The sequence below is a fragment of the Callithrix jacchus genome, chromosome 1 (genome assembly GCF_049354715.1).
Source record: "Callithrix jacchus isolate 240 chromosome 1, calJac240_pri, whole genome shotgun sequence".
Taxonomy (NCBI): Eukaryota; Metazoa; Chordata; class Mammalia; order Primates; family Cebidae; genus Callithrix; species Callithrix jacchus.
In genome coordinates, this window is record NC_133502.1 from 14,698,605 (window position 1) to 14,719,120 (window position 20,516).

General features: G+C 41.1%; 1 protein-coding gene and 1 non-coding gene across 34 annotated transcripts in view; one reads left to right on the plus strand and one right to left on the minus strand.

The window, feature by feature from the left end:
• The window catches only part of DOCK9 (dedicator of cytokinesis 9), a 295,684-nt gene that overhangs the window by 216,212 nt on the left and 58,956 nt on the right, over positions 1-20,516 (minus strand). For 22 of the 33 annotated variants that reach the window (XM_035293171.3, XM_035293157.3, XM_078372763.1 and 19 more), the window contains exon 1: positions 8,774-9,107. The exons of the other annotated variants lie outside the window; for them this stretch is intronic. In XM_035293171.3, coding sequence (XP_035149062.1) covers positions 8,774-8,935 — 162 coding nt within the window. In that variant the 5' untranslated portion in view covers positions 8,936-9,107. Of the gene's footprint in view, positions 1-8,773; positions 9,108-20,516 lie in introns of those variants that run through there. 33 annotated transcript variants of the gene reach the window in all.
• Positions 18,545-18,652, plus strand: LOC118148295 (U6 spliceosomal RNA). Its single transcript, XR_004735060.3, has one exon. It is a non-coding gene; the product is annotated as a U6 spliceosomal RNA (small nuclear RNA).

Sequence of the window (20,516 nt, forward strand, 5' to 3'; positions counted from 1 at the left end):
CCATGATCATATATTAAAAAAACACAGCTGCTAGGAATGTAACTAGGATCAATCATCACACAATAAAACAAGATGCCTTAATAGGCCTTTAAAAAATTAATTCTTGCCTTCACAAGTTCACTTTCATAAATCTAGCCTACAAAAATAATTATAGATCCACACACAGATTTTTGGGTAAAGAGGTCTTCTGTAATCTCAATTTATAACAACCTAAATACGGAACAACAGAGAAGTATTTAAATAAATTCAAGTACATACATTACAATGAACTACTATACATATGTTAATCATGTTTTAGCAGAACATTATGGGCATAAAAATGCTCATAATAAGATGGTAAGTGAAAAATGCATCAGAAACTTTTTATGGACAGTTACTCCATTTTAAATATTTGCATAAGCAGAGAAAAATATCAGAAAACATAAGCCACAAAGTAAGCAGCTTTGATTTCTGGGCTGTGGGGTTATGGGTGATTTTTGTTTTCCTCTTATTCTTCTTTGTAGTCTCTAAGTTTTCTACAATATTTACATATTCTAAATACAAAAGACAACAAATGTTACTTTTAAAAAGCAAAAAGCATGGCAGGGCGTGGTGGCTCACACCTGTGATGTCAGCACTTTGGGAGGCCAAAGTGGGCGAATCACTTGAGTTCTGCAGTTCAAGACCAGCCTGACAACAAGGTGAAACCCTGTCTCTACAAGAAATACAAAAAATTACCTAGGCATGGTGGTGCTTGCCTGTAGTCCCAACTACTCAAGAGGCTTAGGTGGCAGGATGGTTTGAGCCCAGGAGGCGGAGGCTTTAGTGAGCCAAAATTGTGCGCCACTGTATTCCAACCTGGGTGAAAAGAGCCAGACCGAGTCTCAAAAAAATAAAATTTGGCTGGACACGATGGCTCACACCTGTAATCCCAGCACTTTGGGAGGCAGAGGCAGGTGGATCACGAGGTCAGGAGTTCGAGACCAGCCTGGCAAACGTAGTGAAACTTCATCTCTACTAAAATTAGCTTGGCATGGTGGCATGTGCCTGTAATCCCAGCTACTCAGAAGGCTGAGGCAGGAGAATCGCTTGAAACCGGAAGATGGAGATTGCAGTGAGCTGAGATCATGCTACTGCACTCCAGCCTGGGTGAAAGAGCGAAACTCCATCTCAAAAAAAAATAATAAAATTTAAAAATAAAAAATGTAAAGCAAAAAGGTCTTTGCTTCTCACTAAGGCCATGGGAGAAACAGAAATCTACTTCAGCAAAGCAGTAGCAGCTTTATTTGTCTGTTTCTACTCAGTATTTCTGTTGCTCTTTACTTCTGAATATCCATCAAATAGCTATTGCAACTCTAAAAGGAAGAAGACCTCTCAGAACAAACACATTCCAGCCCCTACAATGGAACATTTCAGAACTCTCCTGGGATGCTTAAGAATGCTTATGGTCATGCTTCCAGGAGCAGAGGCAAAATCAGTGCTAATTTGAACCCTGATATGACTGTGTTACTCGCCTAAGCATACAGCAATCTAAGTCACTGTATTCTGTTCAACAGGTAACCCGATCATCAGCCTCATAAATAGCAATAATGAAAACAAACTGCTTGAAGTCAGAAGAGGTAAACACAAACTTTCTCATGCTGAATTTTTTAAAATCTCAAAATAATCTTTCTGGAGGGCAGTCTGGCTATACATACAAAAATCCTTTAACAAGTACATATATTTTGACCTACTCCAGATCTGGAAATCTGCTAAGAAAACAATTGGACAAATGTTTAAAGTATATATGCATAGATATTTATCACAACATTTATAATTGGAAAGGAAAATGAAACAGAGGGTATAGGTCAAATAAAATATGTTATATCCATAAAATGAAATGACACCATTAAGAATGAGACACAAATGTCCATTCATTGACATGAACAGATGTTTAGGATATATTGTGGAGTCTCTTTAAAGCAAGATACAAGACTAAATAACATAACGACATTCCTCTTATACTCCACTTGTATCTTAGTCAGCCAATGCTGTTATATAAAATACTATAGACTGGGTGGCTAAGCAACAGAAATAAATGTCTTTTCTCACCGTTCTAAGACTGGAAGTCTGAGATCAAGGTGCCAGTATGGTCAGGCCCTGGTGAAGGCTGTCTTGGCTTCTTCCAGTGTCCTCACTTGGGTTGGGGGGGGGTCCCAGGAGGACCCCCTTCCTCTTTTTATAAGGCCACAGTACTGTAAGATTAGGGCCACACCCTTATGGCCTCATGTACCCTTAATGACCTCCTAAAGACCCTATTGCCAAACACAATCCCGTTCGGGGTTAGAGCTTCAACATATGAATTGGGATTGGGGGACACAATTCAGTCCATTGCAACTTGTCACATTTTTTTAATAAATAGTGCTGTATGTGAATGAAATCTGGAAGTGTTGTCTCAAGATGTTTAATATAGTGGTTGCCTCTGGGTTACCGGACACTAGCATGCTTGGTTTCTACAGTAAGTGTGTATTACTGGTTCATAGCTCAATAAACATTAACACAAAGGAATCCCACTGATAAATAAGACAGTATATTTTAACAAAGCACTGGGGAAAGGTCTGGTCCTCTCTCGTGCTTGCACACATTGGCTGCACTCACAAAAAGCAGCCACAATAGAGCAAGGCAGTCTGCTATGACACAGGAAATGGATCGAGGAACCAGAGCAGACTGTTTCTTGAAAACATCAGCCCATTTTCTGTTGTGATCAAAACAGATAACAAAATCCACCAGGCATCATTAGGAAAAATATCAGAAATAAAATGGAAAACATAGCCTACCCAAAGCCATGTTGCTGTGACCAGACCTGGAGCCAAGAAGTGTTCTGGCACCAGAAGGCAGCCAAGCAGACTCCAGGCCTTCATGACACCTCAAAGCATATAAAACCAATACAAATGTACAAGAAAAAGCCATGAGAACACTTAAGATAATCAAGATCTAGTCTCTACTTTTCCCACCTGCCTCCAGCTGACAGGATTATTATTCCATTTTCACATACCTTGTCACTGATTATATCACTTATCTCTCAGCCAGCCTTTGAGATCCCACCTGTCCCCACCCCCAAACACACACACAAGCAGGATGGGGGCTCTCAGGAGCGAGAGAGCATATCATCTTCAACTCTGCTGTCTTTGCACAGTGCACACATTCAACAAATGAGTGTTAAATAAGTACATGATCAATTACAGGATTTTCATAGCCCGTAGGTTTTTCTCATAGAAAAGCCTGTTCAGTCCTTTGGTACTGTTTGCGGAGATAAAGTGGTCTGTTAAAAGTTTATAATAGCAATAAAGGCTGAAGACATGCTGAAGACATTTAGGAAATATTGTAATGGTAGAGAGATGAAAAACTTCAAAGTTTTAAGGCCATAAGGCAAAAAGAAATGAAATATTAATTTACAAGAGGTAAAATTATAGCTGTATTATACCAACATGTCACAAAAGAAACTGAAGACAAGTTCGTTTTCTCCTCTTGCGACAAGCACGTTCCTTGTATCACTGCTCTTCATTAAGCAGCTGACAGGGTCCTAGCTGCTGTTCCAGTTCTAACCCAGCAAGTTCTTCCACTTCAGTTATAATTGGCAAAAACAGAACATGTTGAGAATAATCCAACAGCTCTTTGATTCTTCCACAGCTACTTAAAGTAGAATATGATATTGCTAGCTGTGAGTAAAATAGGTCACTCCTAGCCAATAAGGCTAGGCCCACCACAAACTTGTCCAGACAAGGAAAAATGGAATTGACAATGTGTTTTGTTTCGGCTCAAGCTTCCCAACCTCCACTAGAAACTCTGGGCTGAGCCATCCCTTCCTGTCCTCAGGCAGTACCTGTGGGTCCCATGTGTCAGCATCCCCATCATTTTTGAACAGTCTGCACAAATAAGCAATCAAGATTGCTTCCTAAATAAGTTGAACTAACACAGTCAAGTAATCAGAAAAGGGGAAATACTTTCGGAAAAATCTATACTCAGGAATAAAATCTTCCCACATCAGTCTTGTCCCTCAACTGTGGTAGAATTACTAGTCAAAATGTAGGTGCCTATACTTGAAATTCAGCCTGTCCACAACTGCCCAGATAAGTACATCTCCTAGTGTAGCACCCACCATGTGGCTGATTCACCGTTTAAATATAAATTCCAGTAGGAGCCTGAACAGCCCCAGTCTTACAAAGCGAATCCTGCACTCCAGACATCTGTTTGTTACTTTGGAGACATCCTTAGTGATGGTAAAAAGGCTTTTTCTTCACTATATGCTTCTCTGTTATCTTTTTTTCTTTCTGAGACAGTCTCATTCAGTCACCCCAGGCTGGAATGCAATGGCGCAATCTCAGCTTACTGCAACCTCCGCCTCCCAGGTTCAAGCAACTCTCCTGCCTCAGCCTCCCAAGTAGGAGGGATTACAGGCATGTGCCACTATGCCCAGCTAATTTTTGTATTTTTAGTAGAGACAAGGTTTCACCATGTTGGCCAGGCTGGCCTCGAACTCCTGACCTCAAATGATCCACCCACCTTGGCCTCCCAAAGTGCTGTGATTACAGGCGTGAGCCACCGTGCCCAGCCTTACCGTTTAATTTATATTGTAACTTATTCCAAAAGGATTTAAAGTTACTTACATATATACATAATAAAATTTAAAAGTATTTTAACAAGCAGAGGAGAAAAAGCAGACTGATAAAATGGCAGGTAATACAAGAAAATAAGCAAAGTTGAAGGGCAATATAAAAGTCATTTTGAAAAAGCCTAGATACCTGCTGGATTTGGTTCTATGTTTGGAAATAAGCTTTAACAGTTAACTGATGACTTGGCTGGCATCAGTTACACAAACCATAATGTATATAAAACAAAAACAAAGTCGTTCTCATGAAAGCACAACCATATTACAAAGAGAAGAAATTTATTCCAGAGCTCCTCATAAAGGGAACACCAGAAATCAGAAATGACAAGCATAGTAGCTAACAATTAGCACTTATGTGCATGACACTGACCTAAGAACTTTAGACATATTCACTAATTTAATAACTTTCTGAGGCAAGTACCATTATTATCTACAAATAGCAGATAAGGAAACGGAGGAACAGAGTAGTTAAGTAAATTGCCCAAAGTCACACAACTATTAAGTTGTGAATTTAAGAAGACTCAAACCTGGTCCTCTGGCTCCAGTATCAGTATATATTTTTTAAAGACAGGGTCTCCTGTCAACAGGGCTGGAGTGCAGTGGTGCAATCACAGCTCACTGTAGCCTCCACCTTCAGGACTCAAGTGATCCTCCAGCCTCAGCATCCCAAGTAGCTGGGACTACAGGCATGCACCACTATGCCCAGCTCATCTTTGTATTTTATGTAGAGACAGGGTTTCACCATGTTGCCCAGGCTGGTCTTGAACTCCTGAGCTTAGGCTGTCCACCCGCCTTAGCCTCCCAAAGTGCTGGGACTACAGGTGTGAGCCACAGCACCCAGTCCAGAGTCAGCACTCTTACCCACCATCCAAAGTGCCTCTTGCCATTCCAATAACAAGTAAGCAACGTCCTCAACAACATCCTTATAATAGACACCACTTTCTTAAGATGTTCTTCGGTATAGCCCAAGGAAAAAAATAGGAACAGAAATTCCACTGAGGACAAATGAGGCAGTTCAGGCCTGTGGTTCTCTAACAGATGGATAGATATTTGGGACATTCAGAATCTTCAGAATAACAGGTGGCTTCAAGGCCTTCAGGCCATCCTTCATGAATGTTATATTCTATCCATAAAGGCTGGGTACACACTGAGTAGCTGAAGTGGGGGTTATGCTTTCTGAGGGCAAGTGAAATACAGCTCTTACCTGATGACAGTTCAGGCAGAATCACAGGCTGGATCACCACCTGAGCTGGAGGTAGGGCAGACATCCTCCCCAAGATGAGAACCCTGGTGCAAACCCACATATGAAGATAGTCTGCCTATCTTTGCGTGGGGGTGACCAATGAGCAGGGCTCCCTTAAGAAATAGCTTAAGTGGCTCAAACTAAAGGACAATAAGGTCCCCAAATGCCTGCATAGGTCTCAATAGAGGTAGTCTGGACAATATCCACTTGTCAGTCATTACCGCTGCAAGCCCACAGACATTCAGCCATGAACCACACAACTTCTTGGTGTGGTGCTGTGACAGAAGGGTTAGAAGCACACCTCTAGGGAGCGGAATGGTCAACAGGCTCAGAGAGATCATTAACAGTGAGCTAGTTAAATTTTTTAAAAAACACACATTTTGGCTTTAGAATAAGTGATTTTAACTAATCTTGTTGGTAGCTTCTCCAAGTTCAACTTCAGGACTGTAAAAACTATTTCATCAGTATTCCCTCATTGACTGAGCATTCACTATAGAGCCAGGCACTGTTCTAGCTGTTAGGAGTGAATAAGGCACACAAAAATCCCAATCATCAATCAGATTCTTTTTTTTTTTTTTTTTGCAATAGGGTCTTGCTTTGTTTCCCAGGCTGGAGTGCAGTGCTGCAGTCACAGATCACTGTAAACCTGAACTCCTAGGCTCAAGTAACCCTCCTGCTTCAGCCTTCTAAGTAGCTGGGACTACAGATATGCACCAACATATGTCTGGCTAATTTTTTTGGGGGGGTGGGTGGTGGTAGAAATGAGATCTCACTATGTTGTCCAGGCTGGTCTTGAACTCCTGGCCTCAAGCCATCCTCCTGCCTTGGCCTCCCAAAGCACTGGGATCACAGGCATAAGCCACCACATGCCTGGCCATGAATCTTGTTCTTGTACTATAAGCACACTCTTCGTAACACTTACTAATGACTATTACTACACCTACACTGTTATTCTGGACTAAGAGTACATCAGGTGAAGAAGAAACTACACAGGGTCTGGGGAAAGGGTGTGCCAGAGGCATTTCAGGGGGTCACAGGAGCCTCACTGAGAAGGGGGTCTGAGCAAAAACCAGGCAATGAATAGTGCAATTCCTGGTGGAGATGTCCTAGGAAGTGGAAACAGCAAGGCTGCCTGGGTGCCCAGAGCGAGGTGAGGAAGGAGCAGAAAAGAGAGAGGCACCCAGATGAAGAGAAGGAGGGAGTCCTAGGCAGTGCTGGAGATGGGGCTGGAGGCCATTGTATTTGATCCTGCATTTGACCCTGAGCGGCAGAAGAGTGACATGGCCTGACTTCTTTTCAAAGGGCCACTCTGCTGCACAGAGAAGAGGCTGCAGAGGGCAAGGACACCAGCAGAAAGACCAGTGTGGAGTGAGGGTGCATCTTTCCATTCAGCAGCACCTCTGCTACATGCATGGAAAGCCTGCTAGTGCAGGCAAGGGTGGTGGTGGGCAGAGAGCAGCCGACAGGAGGCATGACAGCAGTATTCCAGAATCCCAGACCCAGAGCGCTGACAGAGCCCCTAGCAGGTTACTCTTCTCCCAGGCAATACATGAGAAAATAAAAACATGCAGAATCCCTTAAAGTCAGGTTAACCAAAGACAAGTGAGTCTGGCCTGAGGGAGCAGAAGCTTGCCGCATGGGAGGGGCATTGCCATTACTGGCCCAAGTAGGTTCCTGGCTTCCAGGTTATGGATACACTAATGGAACAGAGTGCCATAAGGAGCTAGTCCTTCTAATCTCTGATACCAGTTATTCACAAAAGCATATTCCAAAATATATCAGAGCTTAAAATATTTAGCAGTTAATATAGCACCACTTAAATTCCAACTATACAAAACACTGACTTGCAAAATGCATCTGATGTCTTGACTGATGCTCTCCTTTCTTCCTCCCACATATTGTAAGTGCTGACAGAAGAACCTCCATAAAACACATCCCCTCTCTGGGTTCCCACAAGGCTGAGGCCACCCAATCTGATCACAAGACTATATGGCATGCCAATACCACCTTCTCAGTCTCAGATGGTAGCCTCACCAGCCAGGAAAGGTCTCAGTGCTTCCGCACGCTTCGCTGTACCAAGAAGCTGCTGGCAAGACACACACATAGAAACTCTGAGATATATTTGTCCCAACTCATTTTGACAAAAGCTGTGATAAGAACAGAAGGAAAAATGGCAAGGCATCCTGAGGGAGGAGGAGACCCATATGTGGCTCCCCACAAGCCTGGTGCTGGTGGGAAAGCCACAAGAGGCACACCCATCTGTGACTTGACACCTCTTCATACCTGATAAAGGGACAGAACACAGAAGTGTCATGTCAAACTGCACTTCCTCTCACTCTCAAGACCCTTCGCCCCAAAACATGTTAAGTAGCTGGATTGTTTAAAAAAAATAAAACTATAAATATTTGTCTTTTACCCATCATAGTTTTATTTCATGCTCCCTTTAAATTTCCTCCCCTGAATAAAGGACTGACCATAAGCCATTGGTAAGAAAAACCTAGCCAACTAGAAGACTGGGATGTAAAGGAGCTAAATAATTCACTACCACTGGGAGACGGTTCACATATAAAATACCCTAAATATACACTTTACCGTGTATTATTTCTAGGACTATAACAAGAACATGTAAGCTGATAAAGCTACATTAGAAAACTATTCTTTAATCAAATATCTTATTCCTTTCTCTGTATGTATTTAGCTTTGATCAATCCACGGCATTCTCATACATACAAACACTCACTTCATAATTTAATCTTAAGGCCACTAATTATCCATATATACACACAGACTACATATATATATATATGTACATTGAAATAAATAAATGTATTTGTTTTACAAGTAAAGAACAGTTTATTCTAACACGATTAAACTACTTGTTAATTAAGCAAGACAGCATTTACCAGCCAGGAGGAGATCAATAGTTCTGAATCTTCTTTTGTCCAATTGTATGCTGTATATTCAAGGGCATTATTCTCTCCTTGCTGTTTGCACATATAAGCACAGTTTCTTTCAAAAACGGTGCGGATGCCTTTAAACAGAATCACACTAGTAGTGCAACCCATCCCCAAGGTGTGGATGTTCAGATTTTTAGCAATCTCTACTCCATCTCCACATCCTCTTCCTTGGCTCTTCCGAAACAGGCTCCCACTGTACCATCTTCATGACAAGCAGTCACCGGTACCAGAACAGAAGGGAAGCTCTGAGCTGCCGTACTAGAATCCGCTCCTGCTCAACAGCCTGACAAAAAACCCAGGCTCCGAGTGTAAAACAGGAGGGGTGGTGCAAACACAAGATGACACACCTCGGATGCACCAAAACCTTTAAAGTATCGTTTTTCTAGCTGATTGCTTCACTCTTAATACCAAAGAACAAATAAGCAGAGATTTACATGTGGCTCCTGGAAAACTGCCGGCTCCTGTGATTTGCCTGGGATTGTTCTGAATCTCAGAACCTGCCCAAAATGAAAAAGACAGTGCCAGACAGCCACACTGCTGCAGATGCTGCTGGGAGGCACAAAGAATGTTCATCTGCTGCAAGAAATCACTCTCCCAGAATGCTTAGCCTAGCATCTATATTAGCAAACATCTCTTTCCTTGACCTAAATATGCTGTTTATTTAATTCTGCATCAGCAGGAAACAGAGAAGCAAAGGGAAAAAAAAGTCCAAAAAACGAGTGAAATCGCTAGGATGACTGCTGCTATGGAAACACGTGCAAGCCCACTTCAAACAACCTTTTGCACGTATGGGTAACAGCTTGCTGACAGCAAGCCACAAGGGAACACGACATTGCTGTGTCGATCTTGACTTCAGCCCACCTCTACTCTTTGCTAGAGAGGGCTAGCAAGATTACACTGCTTAAAAGGATTCTCCCATTTCTGGTAACCAAAGATGCAAATGAGAACATGAATAAAGGGCTGCCCAGGCTGGCTAGATGCATGCCTTCTGAAGCAGTGCTCCAGTGTGCAATGGGAAGTACATGCTGAGGTCTCAGCAGTCAGCACGATTATGTTTGGTGTGTAAGTAATCCAACTCCTTGTGCTGGACTCAGTGACACTATACCACCTCATGTGAATGTTTGGGAATGGCTAACAGGGAAGCTTGTCAATGATATGATACCAAGTTGGCTCTTGCCATTTTCCTTCCTCAACAATGAAAGGCTAACTCTATAAAAAGACCATGCTGCACACAGAGGAAAACCTGTGCCAGCCACAATATATAACTAGGAAAAAAGTTAAGCATCTTTTAAAAATCCACTCTGATATTACTCCTTATTCCACAAGGCAACAGATAGTTTCATTTTCTCTCTATAGATTTGTAAGTTGGAGTGAGTCATACTGATTGAGTACCTGGGGGTTGTGTAAACGCGTGCATGTAGTGAAATACATGCTTGTAGGGAATACCATCCAGGCACATGATCCCACCATGTCTGTTTTCTCTAAGGAGTAGTTTAGCCACTGGGCCCCAGAAAAAAAGCAAAAATATAGGCTTATTCTCTCTCCTGTGTTTTTATGCAAAGTGTGTCTAATAGCTATACAAGATCAAACAAGGGGAGATGTTGGCCACATGCACAAAACAGGATGACCCTCTCTGGTCTAGAGCATTCCACTTCCAAAGGGTGATTCTGTCAAAATAGAGCTATAGTGTTCAAGATTATACCCATGATGTGATATCAGGAGAGTCTTCTCATGACATCACAATGCTGGCAGATAAACAACATGGAAACTCATCCACCCAGAAACTGAATATTGGAGACTATAAAACACTAAACACATGGATTAAATGTCAGTTCTGAGAATTCAGAAAATCTACCAATTAACCTGACTCCTGTACAGCAAGAGAAATACCTTTAAAAGCCACCGTTCATTCAATATACATCAAGAGAGCATCTGGAAATTTAAAATTAATTTGTTATTGTTAGTACACATTTTAGACATCCTGCCTGCAGAAGCCAAGGAATATTATTTGAGATACAAAAGATTATGTTTGAACTTTACCAAGAATTATAAATGATAACCAAGCACATTGGAAGCTGCTGGCATATGCTGTTTGATTTACTTTTAGAACCCTCAGTTAGTGTTTAAAACAAGAGTCTAAATCAGAGTTGTCCAATCTTTTGGCTTCCCTAGACCACATTAGAAGAAGAAGAATTGTCTTGGGCCACACATAAAATACACTAACACTACTGATAGCTGATGTGCTTTAAAAAAAAAAAAATCTCATAATGTTTTAAGAAAGTTTACCAATTTGTGTTGGGCCACATTCAAAGCCACCCTGGGGCACATTGTGGCCTTCGGGCCATGGGTTGGACAAGCTTGATCTAAATGGTCTCATCACAAAAAAAGAAAGAAAAAAGGTAACTACAAGAGGTGTTAGCTAATTTGACTGTGGTAATCATTTCACAAAATGTATGTATACCAAATCATTATATTATATACCTTAAATTTATACAATGTCAATCATACCTCAATAAAGCTAAAAAAGATAAATAAAAGTAAAAACTAAATTAAAAAAAAAAATCAGACAGAATGAAACAATTTCCTAACTCATTCAAAGGAAAAAGCAATGTTTTCTGGAAATAAGTTAATTAAATGATATGGTTTGAACGTGTCCCCCAAAGTTCATGAGTGAGACACTTAATCTTCCATGGACAGTGCTGGGAAGTGGGCCCTTTAGGTAGTGATTAGGGCAGAGCCTCACTGATAAACGGTGTTCTCAAGAGCGGGTTCCCAATAAAAGAATGAGGTCAGCCTCCTTTCTCTTCTCTCACTCTTGCATGTTCTCTTTTCCTTCCACCTTTCACCATTCACCAGAGGATGATGCGGCATGAAGACCCTCACCAGCTGCTATCATGCTCTCACCCCTTCCAGACTCCAGAATAATGGGACGAATACATTTCTGTTCATTATAAATCACCCTGCTTGTGGTATTCTGTTATAGCAGTAGAAAACGGACTAAGACATATACACGTCGAAGCAACTTGTACCAAATTTCAAATATTAATCATTTGCCAACCAACAAAATTAGTGGGCTCTTGAAAAGCAACAGAGCATATTTAGAGTGAAGTATTCAAAAACAGGTCTCATGATAATAGGAACAAGACAAAATGAGTAATTCAAAAGGTATGTTTGGTTTCACTGACTTTTCTGTATCAGAATGAACTTGAGTTGTGCTAAAATGAAAATTACCATGAATTTCATCAGAGGACATGAATAGATGGATGGTATCTATTGGCAACCAGTGCAGCCACCTAAAAGTACATTTCAATTTGGAGATCACATTTACTCTCCCATCTTTAAATGTCACTTCTAATTTATACAACTCCTAAGACTAAATGTCTGCCTTTGAATCCCTTTTGAGATGCAGGCCCATGTCTTTCCTCTCCTGCTAATACTGACACCTGACTCTCCCACCATCTCACCCTCAGATGTTCCAAATGAATTACCCTTTAAGATGACAAACTCGTTCGGCACATCCACACAATGGAGTATCATTCAATCACAGGCAGGAACAAAGCGCTGATGCATGCCACTACATGAAGTAGCCTAAAACCATTATATGAAGTGAAAGAAGCCAGGCACCAAAGACCCCATATTGTATTACTCAAATTAGATGTCCAGAACAGACAAATCCATATAAATAGAAAGTAGATTAGTGATTATGTAGGGCTGGGAGACCAGGAAATATGGGGTCACTGCTAGTGGGTATGAGGTTTCTTTTCAGGGCAAAGAAAATGTTCAGAAATTAGACAGTGTTTCTAATATATATTCTCAAATTATATATAATCTATACACACATACAGCCTATGACTACTGAATTGAACACATTTATGGCATGTGAATGTAATTTTTAAAAGTGACCAGACTTTTGGTGCTCTGAAGCCTCATTCCTCCTTCATCCCTTTCTGCGCACATCTAGGCAGGCAGAGAGGAAAGTCCAGGTGGCTCCCTCTTAGGGCACCAGCCGTAAATTCAAACCCTTCAATGGGAACCCTCATTCCACACCATTCCCCCATAACCATCCAAATAATGCTAAGCCAGTCTCCTTTCAGAGAACAATGTTCTCTGAAGCCATTGTAGGACCTCTTGGGAGCTGCCCTGGTCTTCCCAGAAAGCCTCATTATGGGAGTAATAAACCTTTTCACACCCTCTTAGGGTTTGTCTGATGTCAGCTGACTCAATATCTAATGCAAATGTGGCCAAGTGGAGGAGATCCATCCCATTCCTGTGGAGTGGCCTCCAAGAGTGAATTCTATCTAAAAGCTGCTATTTAAATGGGGGTGGGGAGGCCGGGTCCAGTGGCTCACAACTGTAATCCCAGCACTTTGGGAGGCCAAGGTGCAAGGTCACCTGAGGTCAGGAGTTCAAGACCAGCCTGGGCAAAATGATGAAACCGCAACTCTACTAAACATACAAAAAAATTAACTGGGCATGGTGGCATGTGCCTGTAGTCCCAGCTACTCGGAAGTCTGAGGCACGAGAATCGCCTGAACATGGGAGATGGAGGTTGCAGTGAGCCAAGATGGCACCACTGCACCTCAGCCTGGGCAACAGAGTGAGACTCTGTCTCAAAAAATAAAAAAAATTTAAGAATGGAGGTGGGGAGAACAGCACCGAGTCTGCCCACCCCACAGGCTATCAAGTTCAAATAAGGTAACAGGAGAGAACTCAACCAAGAAATTGCTAGTAATACGTTCAGTACCTATTGCCTTATACTTCACAAAGGATTTACTGTGTAACCTAAACAGCCACCTTGCTTGATAAATTCAACAATTTCTGAAAGTTGTTTTGGTCCCACTTCTCAGGAATATACTAAACCACATAACATGGGAGGTGGCTGGGGCTGCCTCAGGGTGTGCATTTTACACACTGGGAAAGGGGCTCCAGGCTGTACAAACCCCTAGAAAGCCTGCACAGAAAATAAATTCAGGTTAAGACCTGCTGGCCCACTTGGCAGTCACAACAAACCTCAGCCATGCAGCCAGGGACCATAGGAAACTGGTCCCAACCTTTGAGCCCCCCACAAAGCTTAGGCATCTGGAGCAGCTGTTCCCACTTATAGCTCTCTCTTTGCCAAATTTCTGTTTTATATGTATTCTAACAGACGAATGAGTTTGATTGGTAGACGTATTTACTCCTCTCCTAGAAACATGTGAATAAAGAGGAATCTAGAGTGACATCTAAAAAATCTAGAATTATAAACTGGAATATTGTATTTCAAACAGATAGCAGTCTTCTACTTATATCAGACCTGGGGTCTATCATAGGAGGCCAGGAAAGGAGAGGAATTCTCCCCATTCTGCAGTGGCTGGAAGGAAGATCTCACATAATGATACTACATCACACATGATACGGTACACTTCACCAAACCTAAATAAAGGGAGAATGGATCAGTCTAACACGTCATTCATTGTATTTAAATGCCATTATGAAAGGCAGTCCACTTGAAAAGCTTATTTCCATCTCTGACAGTCCATATTTCATCAAGCAAGGCAGTGAATTCTGCTGAGCAGAGAAACCTTACATAAGTTGGTCTCTCAATGCTTCACTCCTTTTATAACCAATCAATATAATCAAATGTAATTAGAGTATCTGGCACAGAGCCTAGTATATACCACATGCTCAATAAATGCTGGTCTCTCTTCTTCTTTTGTCCCAAATTAAATTGTTTTCTTCCCTGACAATGAGACTAAAAGTAGGGTAATTCTTCTAAAAATACAACCATCTCATACAAAATTCAAATATATCAGAATTTCAGATATAGCAAACTCAAACAGCAAATTTTATTTTTGTTGAAAAAAATGATTTAAAGAGGGAAATGGGGATCTTGAAACATGAAAAAAGAGTTAAGACAGCTTGTGAAATAAGGAGTGGAGCTTTCAGCAATGACCATTAGAAAAGGCTTTTCTCCAAACACCGCATGTTCTCACTCATAAGTGGGAGTTGAATAATGAGAACACATGGACACAGGGAAGGGAACATCACACAGCGGGGCCTGTCGGGGGTGGGAGCCAAGGGGAGGGAGAGAATTAGGACAAATACCTAGTCCACACGGGGCTTAAAACCTAGATGACGGGTTGATAGCTACAGCAAACCACCATGCACATGTATACCTATATAACAAACCTACACGTTCTGCACATTTACCCCAGAGCTTGAAATAAAAAAAGAAAAAGGTTTTTCTTTAAATAATGAAAATTAAGGAAGTATTATTGAATAAGGACTTTTTTTTTTTTTGAGACAGTTTCACTCTTGTTACCCAGGCTGGAGGGCAATGGCCGATCTCGGCTCACCGCAACCTCCGCCTCCTGGGTTCAAGCAATTCTCCTGCCTCAGCCTCCTGAGTAGCTGGGATTACAGGCACGTGCCACCATGCCCAGCTAATTTTTTTGTATTTTTAGTAGAGACTGGGTTTCACCATGTTGACCAGGATGGTCTCGATTTCTTGACCTCGTGATCCATCCGCCTCAGCCTCCCAAAGTGCTGGGATTACAGGCGTGAGCCACCGCGACCAGCTTCAGAATAAGGACCTTTTAAACAAAAGTGTGACCTCTTATCATTATGCATTTCGGGAACATAATCCTCAAAATTTAGACTTACTGCATATTTAAATTTATCCATCATCTATTATCCCCATCTCAATACACAAGAGAGTTAGAACACTTGGAGATGTCTAGTACCAGTTACCATGAAGTTACAGAGGTGATGGGCAGGGCCAGAGGGCATAGTGTGGACAGGAGTTGTTGGACCCCTGTGAGAGCTCAGGGCTACACTCCTTCTGCCTGGACCACTGTGAAGCAAAATATTTTTGCTAAAAATGTATCCCTAAAGTTGTGATTGCATAAAATACTGAAGTCGAGCCTGTTGTTAATAGTGTTATTTAAATGTTCCCCAAAGTAGAGAACACGAAGTAGCACAGGTTTCTCCATGTTGGTGCTACAATGTCAGGGCAGCAAACAGTCCCTGTGGGCAGCTCTGAATCACTGGCAAGCTCACCAAGTGACTAAGTGAAAGGAAGTGGAAACCACCAGACAGCTCCAGGGAGCAAGGGGACGGGGGTGAGGGGAGGTCTTTCAGAGACCACAGTCACTCAAAAGAAATGAGAGAATCTTCCTTTTTCTGGTACGAGATCAAGTTAAACAGCTTTTAAAATAACACAAGACAGCCGGAAATGCTGGCACCTGCAATTCCAGCACTTTCGGAGACTGAGGCAGGAGGATTGCTTGAGCCCGGGAGTTCAAGACCAGCCTGAGCAACATAGCAAGATCCCAATCTATACAAAAAAATTTTTTTAATTAGCTGGATGTGATGGCACAAGCCTGTAGGCCCAGCTACCCAGGAGGCTAAGGCGAGAAAATCACTTGAGCCCAGGAATTGAATGCCACACTGAGCTATGACTGTGTCACTGCACTCCAGCCTGAGAGACAGAGAGACCCTGTCTCTAAAAATCAATCCATCAATCCATCAATCAATCAATCGGGTCTTTGAAACGAAGAAAAGCTTAAGAAAAACAACTTCTTTGCTGGTAGGAATGTAAAATAGTGCAGCTGTTATGGAAAGCAGTATGGCGATTCCTCAAAAAAATAAACACAATTACCATGTGATCCAGCAATTTTACCTCTGGGAATAGACATAAGAAATGAAAGAAGCAGTTGAAGAGAGATGTGCATACCCACGTTCATAACAGCATTATTCATAACAGCCAAGGGGTGAAAGCAACCTAAGCGTCCATCAGTGGATGAACACATAAATAAAATGTGGCATCTACACATACAATAGATTATTCAGCCTTAAAATGCAAGAAATTTTGCATATGCTACAACATGGATGAAATTTGTGGACTCTGTGGTAAGTAAAATAAACCAGATACAAAAGGATAAATGTTGCACGATTCCATTTAGATGAGGTATTGAGAACAGTCAAATTCACAGAAACAGAAAGTAGCATGGTAGTTGCCAGGGACTGGGAGAAGGAAAATGAGGAGTTAGTGTTTAATGGGGTCAGAGTTATAGTTTGGGAGCATAAAAAAGTTCTGGAGAAGAAGGGTGATGATGGTTGCACAGCAATATGAATGTCCCTAGTATCAATGTGACATGTACACTTAAAAATAGTTAAGATGATAAATTTTATGTTACAGATATCTTACCATATTTTTACAAAATAGAAAGCCAATTTGCTGGGCATTGTTTTCCAATCACTTCTAAAAACAGGTGAAGTGTAAGACCAGGAAAAAAAGGAGGGTAACTGGTCTCTTCTCTTCCTCTCTCCTGTGGCCTCTCCGCCCCTCACAAAGGAAAGATAAGCTACAGGATCTATCCCTGTTGTTAAGTAATGAATGACTGCACTGCACTTCCTGGAAAAACCGTTCCAACTATATATCATCACAGAAAAAAGATAGCTGAGATTTAAATTTCTGATTCATAGACAACTTCCTACTTTCATTGACAGCCATGAAATGAATAAACAAACAATGTACAAGGTCCAACTGACCCCTCAGCTCAGGAAGCTGCCAGAAATGGCAACTTAAATTACTGTTATAGGAGGTTGCAGAGCAAAACCATGGTTTCAGAGGCAGCTCAGTTCTTTAAAGCTAATGCTATATCAAATGTAAGAAGCTGCCAGAGAGCACATCTACTGGCAAAGCTGTCGAGCACCAGTGCACACATCTGGAAGGGCTGATGACACCAAGGATCACAAGAGCGTAGCCAAGCACCCATGGCCCCACTGTAAATTAGACACTGGATGAAGAACAAGAAAGCAGGACAAACTCAATGGCATAATGAAGTCAGAACTCAGGGACCTCTTCCTGGCCTCCACCAGCCATTCCCAAGGAAATTCTATTTTAGGCAGACATCTGAAAGGACCACTTAATGGCAGGGTGTATCAACTTTAAACAATAAAAGAGATATAAAGTATAACTCGCATACAAATGCACCCTTGAAACCGTTCATGTTTTTCACATATGGAGTTTTGGCTGTTGAAAAGTTGTTCTGACATGTGAAGAGACTAAAATTCAGATTCTACATACATCAGTTACTTGTATCTTACATTTTAGCAGCTGACTGTTTTAAGTCTTTGACTGTCATTGTGGCAGTATAGAAATGCTGTCTCAACAGAAGAAATATTCCTTGAGAGCAAAGAGGAAAACATAAAACATACATAAGATTTGAATTTGACATTTTTAAAACTATTGTAATCTGAATTAGATTAATCAAAAGTAATAATGATACTAATGTAGTTACCTCTCTAAAATACAGGAAGGAAAGTGCAATTTTTAAAAATAGTCCTATTTTTTTAAAAGCTGTGTAAAAATACAAAAAAATATATGTACTTGCTTGTCCTGGCTTATAGTCAGGTTAAAAGGAACTAGGCATGCTATATTTGCCTGTTTATAGAAGCTCATAAAACTTACTTAGCTGACTCCTTACAAGGTTTTAATTTCTTTTCACAAAGACAAAATTCTGAACCTTCACAAGACTTTTGTATACAGACAGCTGAGTTATGGCTTAACTGTAACTATATTTTAAAAGAGTATTACTTCAATCAAAGAGTCCCTGATGTGTTTAACTAGGTCAAAGAAGTGGGAAAATTTAGGAGAAAGTGTCCTCCACATAAGAACTGGACGGATTACAATTATTGCTATCCCTCCTTGTCAATTAAAAAGCGATAGGTGCCTGTTTCGGCCCACATATATTATTATAAAATTAGAATGATAAAGAGAAAGACTAGTATGGTCCCTGCACAAGGATAACAACACAAATTCATGAAGCATTCCATATTTTTAAAAAAACAACAACAAAAACAGAACAGATAAGACAAAAAAGATGGACAATAACCAAGTGAAGAGTCATTGAGGAAATGCAAATCAAAACTACAGTGAGATGTCACTTCACACTCACTAGCTGGCTAAAATCCAAAAGACAAGTATTGGTGTAGCAGCTGGATTGGTATACCAATTCAATTGGCTTTGCTAATCAAAATAACAGGTATTGGTGAGGATATGTTGAAACTAGAACCCTCACACACTGCTGATGGGAAGGCAAAACAGGGCAGCCGCTGTGGAAAATAGTCTGGCTGTTCTTTAAATGGTTAAACACAGGTTACCATATGATCCAGCAATCCCACTCCACGATACCCAAAAACGTTGAAAATATATGTTCCCACAAAAACTTATACATGAATGCTCTTAGCAGCACTGTTCTTAATAAACAAAAATTGGAAATAACACAAATGTCCATGAACTGATAAATGGATAAACAACTGTAGAATACAATGAAATATTATACACCAATTTTAAAAGATGAAAACCCACAACATGGGTGACTCTTGAAAACATTATGCTAAGTGAAAGAAGCTAGGCATAAGGACCACATAGTGCATGAATCCACTGCTATGAAATGTCCAGAACAGGCAAATCTCTAGAGACAGAAAGCAGATTAACAATTCCCTAGGGCTAGGGAGTTGCGGGGGGCGGGGGCAGAGTTCTGGGGTGATGGCTAAGGGGTCCACTGTTCCTTTAGGAAGTAATAAAAATGTTCTAAAATTGACTATGGTGATGGATGCACAACTCTGAATATACTGAAAACCACTGAACATCTTAAATGGATGAATCATACGATGGATGAATCATATCCTGATAAAGGTGCTTCTTTAAAAAACAAGACTGCACATATCAAAGGGTATATCTATCCAAAGTGGAGTTTCTCTTGAAAGTACCCTAACTTCGATACAGTTATCTTTCCAAAACATGTCACTACCCCAACACAGCAAATGCCCAGAGGCATTCCCAGCACTGCATATGCAGAAGAGAGGACCACTAAGAATGGCTAAGATGATTTCTTCTCCGAGGGCCCGTTAAAGCTATTCTGCTTTAAATTTAAAGAGCACTTAAGGGAAACCTTTTGTCTGATCAATAACTTTGGCTTATTTATTATGTTAGGCAAGATCTGGACCCGAGGGCCAAGCCATCCATCCCAATTCATTCAAAGAAATTTATTTTGCAGATATTTTCCCACAAATTTTTCATCTCTGCTTTAACCACAAAGCTCTCAAGATCCAAGAAAAAAATACCCATTGGAGAAAAGTCAGAGGAGGGATGGAAAAAGGTTAACAGGGAATATGAAATTTTATTCGAATTGAAAAATCGGCTCTATTTAGGCCAGTCTAGTCATCTCAACAATGTAGGAGATTTAAATTTTAAATGTAAAACCTAAAGATAAACATTACATAAAGAGCACAGTGCAGAGTACCTCTTGGTTTAACAGCGTGTTACATGGGAACGAATTCCTGCTATATTCATATACTGAGGACAGAATTGAGTCACATGGCCTCATTTCATCTTTTTTTTTTTTGAGACAGAGCATTACTTTGTTACCCAGGCTGGAGTACACTGGTGCAATCTAGGCTCACTGCAACCTTCCCAGGGTTCAGCTGATTCTCCTGCCTCAGCCTCCAGAATAGCTGGAACTACAGCTGGAACCACACCACCACGCCCAGCTAATCTTTATACTTTTTAGTAGAGATGGGATTTCACCGTATTGGCCAGGCTGGTCTCGAACTCCTGACCTCACAATCCACCTGCCTCAGTCTCCCAAAGTGCTGGGATTATAGGCATGCGCTACTGTGCCCAGCCTCATTTAATCTTCTA